The sequence below is a fragment of the Myiozetetes cayanensis genome, unplaced genomic scaffold, assembly GCF_022539395.1.
Source record: "Myiozetetes cayanensis isolate MyiCay16 unplaced genomic scaffold, myiCay2020 scf15, whole genome shotgun sequence".
NCBI lineage: Eukaryota > Metazoa > Chordata > Aves > Passeriformes > Tyrannidae > Myiozetetes > Myiozetetes cayanensis.
In genome coordinates, this window is record NW_026087159.1 from 17,036,811 (window position 1) to 17,051,038 (window position 14,228).

At 58.4% G+C, this 14,228-nt stretch overlaps 2 protein-coding genes across 2 annotated transcripts; both read left to right on the forward strand.

Moving 5' to 3' along the window:
* The first annotated feature begins 538 nt into the window (after positions 1-538).
* Positions 539-2,114, forward strand: ASB12 (ankyrin repeat and SOCS box containing 12). Its single transcript, XM_050310659.1, has 2 exons — positions 539-1,346; positions 1,981-2,114. The coding sequence occupies exons 1-2, from the start codon at positions 554-556 to the stop codon at positions 2,112-2,114; spliced, it is 927 nt and encodes a 308-aa protein (XP_050166616.1). The 5' UTR covers positions 539-553.
* A 4,329-nt stretch (positions 2,115-6,443) lies between these two features.
* Positions 6,444-13,802, forward strand: AMER1 (APC membrane recruitment protein 1). The gene has a single exon (XM_050310632.1). It carries the CDS (start codon positions 6,523-6,525, stop codon positions 9,613-9,615), a length of 3,093 nt encoding a protein of 1,030 aa, XP_050166589.1. The 5' UTR covers positions 6,444-6,522; the 3' UTR covers positions 9,616-13,802.
* Positions 13,803-14,228: the final 426 nt, after the last annotated feature.

Consider the following 14,228-nt stretch of genomic DNA (forward strand, 5'->3'; position numbering starts at 1 on the left):
TGGGGACAAGGCATGGAGGGACAGGACACAGGGAATGGCTTCAAACTGCCAGAGGGCAAGGTTAGATGGGATATTGGGAAGGAATTGCTGGCTGTGAGGGTGGGGAGGCCCTGGCACAGCTTGCCCAGAGAAGCTGTGGCTGCCCCAGCCCTGGAAGTGTTCAAGGCCAGGTTGGAACAACCCAGGATAGTGGAAGGTGTCCCTGCCCGTGGAACTGGATGGGCTTTGAGGTCCCTTCCAAGCCAGACCATTCCATGATTTTAAGGGAACGGGACCCATGTACCTGCTGCACCTTTGCCCTCTGTGTTTGCCTCAGCCCTTCGCCCTCAGGGTTCCTCACATGGTGGCAGGGCAGTGCTGCCCATCAGCAGCACCAGAACCCAATGCTCTTTGTCCATGTTTTTTTAAATCTTCCCCATACTGTACGTTAAAAATAAGGCTAAAAAGCTGGTGTTGGTGTCAGGGGCTGGTTCTCTCCTACTTTTGTCATCCTGTAGATCTTTGCCTTTACCCTTTACCATGAGAGCAGCACGTGGGCGACACCCCCCCGAAAATGAGCCTGATGGACATCAACAAGATGTTCTCCATGCTGCAGCCCCGGGAGGACGAGCAGGAGGACGGCGGGGAGAGCGAGGAGCTGATCCGGGCGGTGTCTGAGGACGACTGTGAGACGCTGGGCTGGCTGCTGTCCCAGGACAGGTACAGGCGGCTCATCAACCGCCGGAGCGGCTGGGGGGTCCCCAGCACCCCCCTGCGCGTGGCGGCCGCGCGGGGCTGCGCGCGGAGCCTGCGGCTGCTGCTGGCCCACGGCGCCGAGGTGGACGGGCTGGACGTGAAGGCCCAGACCCCGCTGTTTGTGGCCGTCAGCAACGGCCATGGCGAGTGCGTGGAGGCCCTGCTGGAGGCCGGGGCCAGTCCCGCGGGCAGCATCTACAACAACTGCTCCCCGCTGCTCCTCGCGGCCAGGGACGGGCGCGTGGACATCCTGCGGCAGCTGCTGCAGCGCGGAGCCGAGCCCAACGTGCAGGCCAGGCTGCCCTCCTGGGCGGCCAACTCGGTGTCCTGCTCTGGCCCCCTGTACCTGGCGGCCGCCTACGGCCACCTGGAGTGCTTCAGGCTGCTGCTCCTGCACGGCGCCGACCCCGACTACAACTGCATGGACCAGGCGGTCATCGCCCAGATCAAGGAGCCCAAGACCCTGCTGGAGACGTGCCTGAGGCACGGCTGCCACAGCCAGTTCATCAGGCTGCTCATTGACTTTGGAGCCAACGTGTACCTGCCCAACGTGCCCGTGGACGGGCGAGCGCCGCGCAGTGAGGGGCTGGAGCTGCTGCTGCAGGCCAGAGGTAACTTGGGGGTGGGCCCAAGCTTGGAAACAGGCACTAGGTTTGCTTGTTTAGGCTGCTGCTGGTTCCCCTTCCCTTTATCTTGTGCTTTACCCAGGCTTTCCTTAAGCCTCAGCTCCCCTTGCAGCATCACTTGGCTGCTGCCCCATCCCTGGAAGTGTTCAAGGCCAAGTTGGACAGGGCTTGGAGCAACCTGGTCTGGTGGAAGGTGCGCAAGATGGGCTTTAAGGTCTCTTCCAGCCCAAACCATTCCATGATTCTATGACTCCCATAGCCTGGTATTTCCACTCCATTGTTGGGTTAAAGGCTGCTTTTCACCATTCCTCTCCTCTCTGCTGCTCAATTTGGGCTCTCCTGTACTGTCTGTGTCAAGGAAAAATGCACTTCTTTCCATATGAGGATGGAAGGTTTCCTCTCCTTGCCCAGCTCCCGTGGAACTCGTGCTGCAAAGCTGTGTCTGGGTCTGTGTCCCCAGCACAAGAGACATTTGGTTTTCCTAGAATCATGGAAAGCCTTGGGTTGGAAGGGACCTTCAAGATCATCTAGTCCAACCCTGTCTATTTTTGATCTGCTGGGTTGGAGGGGAGCAGGGCCTTGGGGGTGACGGTCTCATTATTTCTGTCTCCTCACACAGCTCATCCCAAGTCCCTGCTGTCCCAGTCCCGCCTGGCCATGAGGCGAATCCTGAAGGAGCCTGGCCACCTGCCCACCCTCAGACAGCTGGAGATCCCCACAGTCCTGGCCAACTACCTGCAGCACCAGCCGTGACACAGGGCCCACCTCCAGGGACAGCCACTCTGACAGCTGGGAGCGAAGCTCTGAAATCCACGGAACCAACAGGAGTTTGTGTCGCAAAGTCATTCCTGTCTCCAAAATCGGTGCCTGTGTGAAAGGCTGGGGAGGGAAGGGGCAGAGGAAACAGGACACCTCAGCTCCTGGTCTGCATCAGAGTGACGGTGGGGCAGGATCTGATTTCCCTGGGTCTGCCTCTAAGCCTCTTTACCGAGGGATTTTTTCACCTTTAGTTGGTGTTGGTTGGAGAAGGGGTTGGGAAAAGGTGTGGAAGGCAGAGGGAGAGGAGCAAAGGCTGCTTTTCCCTCATCCCCTCCTGGGGGACAACCAGGTCTGTGCCTGCAGGTTCCCCCCCAGTGTGGCATCTGCTGCCCCTGAACCCCCTTTCCCAGGGTGGGCAGGCCCTGGCACAGGCTGCCCAGAGAAGCTGTGGCTGCCCCAGCCCTGGAAGTGTCCAAGGCCAGGTTGGATGGGGCTTGGAGCAACCTGGGATAGTGGAAGATGTCCCTGCCCATGGCAGGGGGTGGAATGAGATGAGCTTCAAGGTCCCTTCCAACCCATTCCCTGGTTCTATGATTCCCAGAGAGCTTTCCAAGAGTACCCTCTGTTCAGCAGGGGCAGAAGTGGGGCTGGACCCAGCCAAGTGTGCCCACCCTGGCTGGGAGGGGTATCCAGAGTCCCAAAACCCCACCTCATCTCTGACCCCAACATCATCTTCCTCACCCCAAAAGTGGTTCGTGTTGTAGCTGAAGGTCTTCTGTGACTGGGCAGGGTTGGGGTTTTAATTAAAAATGTTGCCACTGTTGCTGTTAAACTCTTGTGACCTGTTTGGGGACATATCCCATGTTTGGAAGAGCCTGGTAGCCCAGCTGGCACCGCTGAAGGGATGCAGGGAATTGCTGTGCCTGGGGAGTTTCAGGATGAGCCTGGAGTGGGGTGTCCCAGCACCACCTCTGTGACTCCATCTCACCAGCCTTAGGCACTGGGATCCCCCTCCCTGGTGGAGGTGCCTCCCTGGCTCCTCCCACAGCCCAGAGCTGAGGATAAACCCCAGTGCTGGTGACGCTCTGCAGCACTTTGGGATGCAGCAGAATGTGTTTTATCCTGCCCTAATGGCATCCCAAAGGGAAGCAGTGCCAGGCAGAGGTAGGGGGTGGGAGCTCCATGTCAGGAGTTCCAAGGATCACTCTTGGCCAAACACAAGATTCCTGCAGGATTTATGGGCTTGTTTCAAGGGTCCTGGGATCTATTAATCAGCATCTGTTAATTAGGCTGTGGGGCCTCTCCCAAGGGGAGAATCAGGGCTTGGATGTAGCTGGACAAAGCACTGGGAATTGCTCCATGGGGGGTGATGATGGCCTTTCCCTCCCCATACAGACACCACCAGGACATAGTGATGGTGATCCAGCGGGAGATGGGGGGTGGGAGAGGGGACACTGCCACGCTCCAGGGGGGATTTCCACCCGTGGGAGGGGTGAGGGTGTCTCTTCCATGCAAGAGAGCCACGTGTCACTCCCACACAGGGATCTGAGGGGTCTTTTGGGATTTGGGGGGACCCCAAAAGGGGGATCTTCAGTGTCAGGCTGCCCAGTGGAGGGTGGGATGGGAGGAGTCAGGAATGTGAGGGGTGGGGGTGAGCCGGGGGGGAGCTGGGGGTGCAAGGGGTGCACGGGAGGCAGTTGTGCAATGGGTGGGTGCTGGGGGGGTGATGGGCGGTGTGAGCTGGGGGGTGATGGGCAGTGTGAGCTGGGGGGTGATGGGCGGTGTGAGCTGGGGGGTGATGGGCGGTGTGAGAGGGGGATGCAGTGGTGGGTGCGGGCGGCGTGTGACCAGGGGTACGAGGGGTGTGTGGGTGTGAGCTGGGGGTGCAGCGGTGGCCCGGGGGTGACACCCACGTGGTGGCAGCAGCACAGGCAGGGCGGTGTCCCCGCGCCACACGCACACGCCACTGCCCGCCCAGAGTCACACCCGGCACACCCGGCAGTGCCACCTCCCCCCTGTCCGTGTGTCCGGGACCCCCTCGTCCCTCTGTCACCCACCGTGCCGCGGCCACGCCCCCGCAGGGAGACCACGCCCCTCGGCACAGAGACCACGCCCACCGCCATCGAGCTCCGCCCATAGAGGCCACGCCCCATTTCATCACTGAGACCACGCCCCCGCCACAACCCAGACCCACCCGGTGAGTGACGTCACTTTCACCACCAAGGCCACGCCCCCTCCGTCATTGACGCCCACTGTGCAGGCCACGCCCCCACAGGCCACGCCCTCCTAACTGCGAGTCCACTTCTGAGGCCACGCCCCCTACATAAAACCACGCCCATTGACATGGTGATCTCACTGTTGTGGCCACGCCTCCTGCCTCAGACCACGCCCCTCACCAATGCGAGCCGCCGGCAGAGGCCCCGCCCCGTGCGGAGGCCCCGCCCTGTCCCTGGCACCGCCCCCGCCGTCACGCGGCACCGCCCCTGCCGGCCGCGCCGGGCGGACCCGCGGCCCCTGAGCGGCCTGAGGGCTGGGCCGGGGTCCGGCGGGGCCCGAGCGGCTCCCGGGCGGCTCCGGGGCCTGGGGCTCCGGCACCCTGCCGGTAAGTGCTGCACGGCACGGGAGGGTCCGCCGCGGGCCCGGCGCCGCCCGTGCCCGCCCGCTCCCGCCGAGCCGCTCCCTCGCGGCCCGGCCCGCCCGCCCTCGCGATCTCCGGGGACCGGCCGAAAGTTTGGGAGCGGGGGGAGCGGGGAGGGCTGGGCTGGGCGGGCTGGGGTCCTGCGGGGTCCCCGCCGCTGCGCTTCATTGTTGCGGTGCTGGTTTTTGTTGGTGGTTTTAAGCCCTAATTTTCGTGGTTTATTAGTCGGGGCTCTTTGCCCTCGGTGCCTTTCATTTGTCTTTATTTCCATTTTTATTTGTTTCCTTTTTTTATTCTTCTCCAACACCCCCTTCCCCCACGGTGCCCACAGCCTGTGCTGACGTGGAGCCGGGGAGAAATGATTCCCAAATGGAATTTTTGAAATGCTGGCTCTGTTTCATCCCCCCCATTGCTATTTTTTCGAGGAGCCGCTGTCCAGGTACAGGTGTGGGGTCATTCCAGCGCCCAGATTTCCAGCAGCCCTGCACAGGTACCAGGAGTGGGGGTCCCTTCCAGGCCCAGTGATGCTCCAGAGGCTTTGGAGGCATCTGGGACTCTGGGAAGGCTCTGGCAGAGCTGGAAAAGCCCATTTTGCCAGTGGGAAGGCGACCCCGGCTACACCCTAGCTGCTGGTTCCGGAGGGACAGGTGAATATAAGGGGTTACCACCAATCCCAGAATTCCAGAGTCATGGAATGGTTTGGGTTGGGAGGCACCTTAAAGCCCATCCAGTTCCAAGCCCTGCTGTGGTCAGTGACGCCAGATCGTAGAGGCAAAGCAACCCAGACCTGAGGGGAAAGAACCAACCCTGAGATGGAGGGTTTCCTGTGGGGTTGCAGGAGCAGAAGCCTTTTGGATGTATTTTTAATTTGGGATCTCTGGCTCAACACCACGGGGAGCTTCCCTGGCCTCACGCTGGTCAGAGCTCAGCCTCAGGCATTACAGCTTGGCAGTGCATGAGGGTTTTATTGCATTTAATTTCTCCACCCTCGTCTCTGCAGAAGAAACATGATTGTAATTGTTTTGTTTCTCCCGTTCCTGACAGCGATCCAGGGTCAGATTTCCAACCTGCCTCTCTCCTTCCAGGATAATCTGATCAGGGGGTTCACAGTGGGTGTTTTTAATGCGATTCTCCCTCGCTGGACAGATTATTTTAAAAACAACTGAAATCTTCTATTAAAAAAAAGCCAGCATAGTAACCCAAGTGTTTTTTTTTCTGGACACGTGTGTAGTGTGAGGGCTGTGTCCTGGTTTGGCCTCCCTCAGGATGCTCCCTGGAGCTTGGCATAGGGTGTGGGAGGGTGGGAAGTGGGGTTTGGCAGGTGCCAGCCCTTCTCCCCGCTGGAGCAGCCTCTGTTTCCTCACTCAGAGGCGGCTGGTGGCCGAACCTCATCTCCCTGGAGGCAAAACAATCTGGGAAGCTGAAGGGGTTGGAGCGAGCTGGCTTGGGGGTCGAACTTGCCTGTCCCCAGGGACGTTGCCCGGTGGAGACGTGTGATTTGCCTGCTCTGGTGAACTGTAAATTTAAGCATCGTAACGTTTTGGTGGCTGGGTTTTGGGAGTGGAGGGAGCTCAGAGGCCCCTGCAGATCCAGTTCCAGCTGGTGATGGAGTCCTTCTCCCTGTGACACCCCTGGCTCTGCACCTTCCTCTCACCTCTGTCGCCTTTCCCTCTGTCCTAGGTCGGCTGTGATGAGCCCATCCCCGCTGCAGGAGGGCTGTGCTCCCGAAGCCGCCCTTCCCAGCTAGATCCCAGCCCTGCTGCCATGGAGACGGGCAGCCCGGAGGAGCGGGCCGGCGGTGACCAGCGGCGGGAGGAGGGCGGGGACGCGCCTCCCGAGGGGGCCAATAACTCCGCGGAGCCGCAGCCGCCGCCGCCTGGGAAGCTGCGGAAAACGGCCTTCAAACTGTTCGGGGGCAAGAGGAGCATCTGCACCCTGCCCAGCTTCTTCGGGGGCCGGGGCAAGGGCCAAGGCAAGAAGGGGCTCAGCAAGTGCAAGACCCACGACGGGCTGAGCAGTGCCACGTCCGACAGGGCCCAGCCCGACAGCCCCTTGGATGTGCATCCTGGCCCCTTGCCCTGCTCCCGCAGCGCTCAGCTGCCCGGGGACACCGGAACCAGGGGGGACCTGGGCCAGCAGGACAACTCTCCCCCTGGGAGCATCGAGGGCTGTGACAAGAAGCCCAGTGGGGACAAGTCCTCCTTTCCCAGGCCCAAAAAAGGCCTGAAGGGTTTTTTTAACAGCATCCGGCGGCACAGGAAGAGCAAGGCTGTGGAGGGAGAGAGGGCAGAGCTCCCCGAGTGGAACGGGGACCCCGAGGAGCCCAGCAGTGCCCTGGGGGTGGCAGGGGAGTGCAGGGGGGCAGGGCCGGTCCCTGTGCCCACGGCCTGCCCGGGGGCTGAGCCCAGCTGTGGGGAGGCCCCTGAGCCCTCCTGTCCCGTGGCCGAAGGGGGCAGCTCCGAGGGCGATGCAGTGGTGGCGGTGCCAGGAGATGGGGATGCTCCAGATACGAAATCGGAGGCTGACACCGCCGCCTGCGCCGAGTTTGACCGTGACAGTCTGCTGCTGGCCTTCCACCCAGACCTCGTGGACAGCGAGCCTCCCTGCCTGCACTCCGGGGACCTGCTGAGCCTCATCCTGGGAGACGTCACCTCCCTGAAGAGCTTCGACTCCCTGACGGGCTGCGGGGACGACATCGCCGAGCCCGACATCGCCGAGAGCAGCATCTCGGTGGAGCGCAGCAGGGAGGCCGCCAAGCGCAGCTCCTGCCTGGTCACCTACCAGGGCGGCGGGGAGGAGATGGCCATCCCAGAGGAGGCCGAGGAGTACCTGCAGCAGGCGTGGGACGGCAGCGTGCCAGGGGACAGGAGCTACGGGGCCCAGGTGTCCCGCAGCAGCCTGGAGACACACGCCTCGCACGAGGGGGACGCCCACCCCTACATGGGGGACCCCATGGACGGCGTCGACCTCCTGACGCCCCAGAGCGACCAACAGGAGTCTGCCCCGAACAGCGACGAGGGTTATTACGACTCCACCACGCCAGGGCCGGAGGATGAGGCTGGAGAGGAGCTCAAGAAGGACCGTCTGCCCCGGGACAGCTACAGCGGTGATGCACTTTATGAGTTTGACGCTCTGATGAGCCCCTCTCATGGGGAGGAATCGCTGTTCGAGGGCAAGGGTCCCCGCCCAGCCATCTTCAGCTACTTCATGGACTTCTGCCTGCCTGCAGAGAAGAGCCTGATCCAGCAGATGATGGATCAGAAAAGGGGGGTGATGGAAACAGAAGAGGAAGGTCTTGCGGCCATTCAGAAGGAGCTGCTCTACTGGGAGCTGCAGAGGGAACCGGTCCTGAAACGCCTGGATGTTTCCAGCAAGGAGAAGTGTCCCCGGGAAAAGCAGTGCATTGAATGTAAAACTAGAGCAGCCAGCTCGAGTGGCAAGAGTCAGAGTGGCCTTGGCGGTGAGCAGGTGGCCTCGCACGCCCCGAACCGGGCTGTGAATGGTGGGATTCCGGTGGCTAGAGCTGAAAATCCCGAGTGGAGGGATTTTCCAGGGACTCTGTGCCCAGAAAACTGTTACAACAGCCAAAAAGCCCCAGGAAGTTGCCTTATTCAGCTCACGAAGAACACCCCGGGGTTCGGTTCGGACCCAGATTGTGGATTGTTTGGGGACTCCATCCCAGCCAAGGCAGGGATGTTCCCTGGCTATGGAGCAGAGCCCGCTCCCGGCGAGCCCCAGGTGGGCAGCGAGCCCGAGCACGCCGTGAACTTCTCCCAGGCGCTGGTGGAGTTTGCCAGCAGCGGGACCCTCTTCTCCAGCCTCTCCGAAAGCCTGGGGAGCTCGGCCTCCAGCTCGTCCTTCACCCAGAACCTCCCCGCCCTCCCCACCATGGTTACCTTCGACGTGGTGGACGTGGAGCAGGAGGGGGAAGGGGAGTGTGAGCAGCACCCGGAGCTGAGCGAGGACATCGCCGAGGCCTTCGACGATGGCTACGGACAGAAGGAGTCGCTGGCTGAATGTGACGAGAGAATGTCCCCGGGGTTCTCCCCGGGCTCCTTCCAGAGCTGCAACTGGGGGGTGGCCAGCCTGCCGCGCCACCTGCGCCTCCACGGGCTCAGCCCCTCCATGCCGGCCCCGCTCTCCGTGGACCGGCGGAGCCGCTCCCTGGACACGGAGAGCCTGGAGTTCGAGCTGGCCGAGCCGCAGGCTGCCCGGAGCGGCCCCCAGCCCTGCCGGCTCTGGGCCCGGCGGGAGGGCGGCAGGAAGGACTCGGGCGGAGCGCGGAGGAGCAGGAGCAGGGAGGAGGGCGAGTCGGCGGCCCTGGAGGGTGGGCTGAGCTGGCCGGGCCTGCAGCACCTGCAGCGTGGCAGCGACGGCGGCGGGATGGAGCTCTGGGGCTTTGCTCCGGCCAGCGCCATGGAGAGCGTGTGGGAGCCGTCCGAGGAGCCGGGCACCCTGTCCTCTTTCCCGGCTCTCTCCGGGGAGGCTCCGGACAGGCGGCCCCAAGAGCCGGAGCTGCCCCGGCACCCGCTCCGCCCCTCCAACCTGCCCCTGCAGCCCGAGGTGCGGCGGGCACGGGAGGCGGCCGGGCCCTGCAGGTACCACGGAGAGGTCCCCAAGCTGTCCCGCCTGGTACCCCTGGGAGACACGGAGCTGCCCCTGAGCTTTGGCTTTGCCTGCTCCCCGGAGAAGCGCTCCAGGGGCAAGCCCGTGGGCATCGCCCAGGGCGTGCCGCAGCATCCCGGCGGGAGCAGCGGCCCTGCAGAGAGCCCGGAGCGCTGTGCTGAGCCCCTGAAGGGCAGGGGCACCCCCGGGCACTGCCGCGGCACCGCCCTCAGTGTCACTGACGCAGAGTAGCTGCAGGAATGTCACCCTCACCGAGGGGCTGCTCCAGGCAGGGTGGAAGTTGTGCCGGGCAGGGAGGGGGAGGCCGTGAGCGGGCGGGCTGGGGGTGACTAATGGGAGCTGGGCCTCGCCCTGCGGCTGCTCTGGGGAATCGGAGCTGCCCCCGGGGTTCCTGTCTCAACACTGAGACCCTTCCTGGTTTTCCAGCCCTCTCCGATGCCAAGTGCAGCAGCAGCCCCTGGCACTGCTGCCAGAACAGAAGCTGGGAATGGACCTGTTGTCAGAGTGGCAGGTTTGGGGTCTGGGTGGGATTGGAGCTGGGGGAACAAGCCTTGGGGACACTTCTGAGAGAAATGGGGTTTCTTTTGCCCTTCTCGGTGAAATGTTTTGGTTCAGACTCACTTTGAATGTCTTCCATCTTGGTCTTGGTTGTGGAGCTGGGGGGAAGGATGCTGATTGTTCCCAGGGGGCGAGTCAGCTGGAAGGGGAACTTTGCAGCAACATTTTTATTTATTATTTTTTATCCTTGCCCCAAAGGAAAGCAGGAGCCTTTGTGTGTGTGGTGATAATGCTCTCCAGGTCCAGTTTCAGTGTGCCTGGAGAGATGTGCTGTCCATGGTGTCCCTTTCAAGAACAAAGTGTCAGTCCCTTCTTTGTTGTGGTCTGTCTTCCTGGTGTGTAATTCCTGGTGGAAACCTTTCCCGTGCTTTGTCCCAGCTCCTCATCTCTCCAGGACCATGGGCACACGGATGAGGTCTTTGAAATAAGCTAAATTTGCATCGTGCCTGTAGCTGTGAAGTGGCAGATGCTGTTACTTTCTCAAAAGGAAGTTTTGTGGCTTTTGAATTTGGTTTTATTTTTTTAGGGTTGCTTTCTTTGCATAAACTCAAAGGAGGGAAGTTCCGTGTTCGTTGGCATACGGGATGTACCGCAGCCTAAACTGGGCTTCGTGGCCTCTTCCTCCTGGCTGGAGGGAACAGAAAAGCTGGAGGTTGCTGCAGGTTTGGGATTTTTCTCCTCTTTGAAGTAACATGGAGAAGGGGCACGAGCTGAGGGGTCAGACTTTGTCTGGGGGGTCATAATGAGCTCCTGTGACATCTGTTTCAGACCATTGGTCCTTGGGGCTTCTCCCTTGTCCTCATGATCCCAAACAGCGTTGGCTCTGATCCAGAGCTCCCTGTCCATGACACAAAGCTGCCTCCTCCTCATCCTTCCCAAGCTCTGTGTTCTGATTTTAGTTCTCTTTCCACTGATGATTTTTGTTCCCTCACCCCTTTGTTGCCCCTTTTCTGCTTTTCTTTCCAGCAGAATTTGTAGCATTAAAAAAAAATAATCCCAAACTGGAAATACCAGAGTTTTGCCCCGTTTGTGGAGTGAGGGATGGCTCTGCCCAGCTCTGATTCACTTTTGCTGCTTTGCTGGGTCCCCCTCCTGCTGCTCTCATCTCCACATGGATGTGGCTCCAGGGGCTCCAGCAGCAGCTCTTCGGCATCGCTGTGTTTTCCAGCACCAGGAGCTGCTTTGGGTTTGGTATTTTCCCCCCGCCCCGAGCAAAATGTTATTTCTTTTTGAGAAGAGATTCCTTCTGCCTTGTCCTTGAATATCTGGGAGGGAGCAGGGAAAAGCAGAGCCAGGCTCGGTGTGATTTTATTTCCCTGCCCAGACCGCTGAGGCAGCACAGTCCTGTCTGTGCATCCATGGGTTAAACCTTGATTTTTCCTGCTGCAGGGAGTTCCTGCAGGAACCCACCATGCCACGGGTCTTTTATCCCATCGCTCTGTGGCACCGGAGAGGATTTCCTGGGACAAACCTGGCTCTTGGTGCCGCTCCTGAAGAGGAGAACGTGGTCAGCCAGTGGAAAGTCCCTTCGCTCCAAGGTTGTGTCTCCCCTCGTTAGTGCTGCATGTGAAGAGCTGCTAATGAATATTGGAATGTTGGAATATTGGAATATTCCTCACTGGAGCAGGCTCCCCTTGCTGGGAGCCAGGTCAGGGCCAGATCTCAGCCCTGCCCATCTCACCACCCACAGACCACAAACCACGGGGACACGGGGGACATTGCCACACACCCTCACGGCCCTTTGCTGGGTTTAACTCCTGTTTTCCTTTGTTTTAGCGTCTCACCAAAGGCATCTCGTGGGTTCTGGGGCTCGTAGCTTTTGTTTAGCCGTGGTGCAGCCTTTGCCAAAGTCCTGCTGGGGGGTGGAAGTGTCTTGGTGCTACAATGAATGTTCCGTCGCCGATGTTTTGGAATAATGTTTTCGGCTGTAGGTACGTGCTGGGGAGGTTTAGGGGGAGCAATTCGGCCAAGGCTTGATAATCTGACTTTATACCAAAGGTTTCTCCTCTTAATTCAATGGGAATTACATGAAGAAAATATCTGTTGATTCAAAATAAGTTTTCTAAATGTTAATTTGCTGGATTAGTGGTGGATTCTGCCCCGTTAACCCAATGAAATAAGGATTTTCAGTGCAGTAACTCAGTCTGTAAATGATCACTGCAGTAGGGATTGGATTTCACTGCCTCTTCCCAAAACACGCTGGGATCCATAGGAACAAATCTGGGCTGGATCTGGATCAGTCCAACACTGCCTTACCTGAGGAGCTCAAATTTGGGAGTGCTTATTGAGGCTTTTCATGCAAAAGGGCTTCCTAACCAGAAAGCAGTCTTAAAAGTCAGGAATAGCAGATTGTCTTGCCAAGATACTAAGGAAAAACTCAAGGAATTTGTCCCTTCCAGGGAAGGTCTTGCCTAAAGTGATGAATTGGGGCTGTGAACTCATGATGAAACCTCTGCCATTGGGGTCAGCCTACCAAGTGATTCTGTATTGCATTTTGGGGACTTTGGGGTTTTATTTGCTTTGTTTGTTTGTTTTTATACACCTAAGAAAAAAGGTCGATTTTTCTCTATTTTTGTATAGTTTCGCATTTTATAATCATGGGGAAGATTTTACGGACTGTTCTTTTACTCGTGTGTGTTGTCGCTCCCAGTGGTGTGGTTTGCCCTTCCCGTGGAGAAAAGGCAATTCCTGCTGCAGCCATGCCTGTGCCATGCCAGGAACCCTTCCTGTGCTCCTCCAGGAATGTGCTGGGCCACTTCCCAGCTGGAATAATTCCGGCCCTCACAGCACTCACACACTTTGCACACCTCTCTGAGACGTCTCTAACCCTGCTCTGTCACACTCGTCCAAGTGTTGTTTCGTTTCTTCTAAGTGTTGTTTTTAACCCGAATTTGTGGATTTTGGTGATTTCTCCCTCCAGGTGCTGTTGACCATCTCTAAACTAGAAGCCCACAGGTGTCAGTTGGGGCTTTCCCTGCTGTCTCCTTCCATTATTTTATCCAAATTCGGGGCTTTTCTTAAATGCCCTGGCAGGAGATGCTGTTGGTTGGTGCTTGGCAGTGCTCTTGAACAGATTCCCTCTCCCCTTGGTGCTCCCTGGCTGGGCTGGGAGCTGCAATTTCACTCTGATGCAGGCAGGAACACCTGCTCCAGGCCTGTGGATTGCTCCTTAAATAATCCTGGATTAGCAGGGCTTGCCACCTTCTCCTCCTTTCCCCTGGCTGGGATCTCCAGCCCAGTGCCACCTGCATTGCCAGCGTCACTGCAGCACCTTCCTGCAGTGATACTGCCTTGGCTTTTGGGATCAGAAGAGAGGAGAGCTTTTGGAAAGCTAAAACCCAGCCAAAACCAGATTTTTTTCCCCCAGCAGAGATGGCAAACGCTGCTGATTTGGCTCTTTCCAAGTTTTTGTTCACTGGGTTTGCCCCGTTCCCAGCACGGGGATGATGGGGAGGTTGCTCAGCAAACATTCCCGGGGCTCGGACCCACCTTGCCTCCCACATTCCCTCTGCCCTGGAATTTTGGTCTCCCTCCTCTCCAGCTGGGGCCTCCTGCTCTTCTCACCCCTGTTGAGTCACACTAAAGCTCCCCTTGGGTGAAGTGAAAAATTCAAATCTTAGAAAAGTCTCTCTGCTCTAAAGGAAAAAAAGGAATTAACCCTTGTCCTTGGCTGCCCCATCCCACTGCTGGGCTGGGGGCTCCTCCCAGGCCACCAACCTGGCTGAATTTTGGGGTGGTTTTTGTTTTCTTTCTAGTCTCATTGCTACTAGTCCTTTCGAGTTTTTAATGTATTGATTGTGTTTTAAAATGAATGTTCCTTTCACTGAATTCTAATGAATAAACTTCAGATTTTTAGAGAACGTTGGATTTCTCTTGTGGTTTGCTTTTTTTTTCTGCTTATTTTATGCTTGATTTAATCTTTTTCTTTCCCTCTCCTCTCCTGTGTGTTGATTATTTGCCAGTGAGGTGGATTTTTCCATGGGAGAAGGCAGCAGAGATGCTTTGGAGCAGGGCATGGCTAGTCTGTAACACACAGTCCTGAGACCTTGTGCCATTAGATGATGGAAATAATGGGAAATATCCATCATTTAAGGCTCCCATTCCCTGACTCTGAGGTAACCCCCCCTCCATCCTTCCTGGTACAGCAAAGGAGGGCTGGTTTTAATGGGTTTTTATTGTGCAATGACCATTTCTAAGGGAATTTATCAGCATTATTATTTAGCAGCATTAATTTCTGTTGCTCTGGGAGTGCCTCCAGGCTGTCTCTGCTGGCTCCTGCTCTCCCT

Excerpts from the sequence above, each read along its gene's own strand:
- ASB12 (XM_050310659.1), top strand. The coding sequence starts at position 554 with ATGAGCCTGATGGACATCAACAAGATGTTCTCCATGCTGCAGCCCCGG. Across the intron at positions 1,347-1,980 it reads GCTGCTGCTGCAGGCCAGAG|CTCATCCCAAGTCCCTGCTG; the intron begins GTAACTTGGGGG and ends CTCCTCACACAG.
- AMER1 (XM_050310632.1), top strand. The coding sequence starts at position 6,523 with ATGGAGACGGGCAGCCCGGAGGAGCGGGCCGGCGGTGACCAGCGGCGG.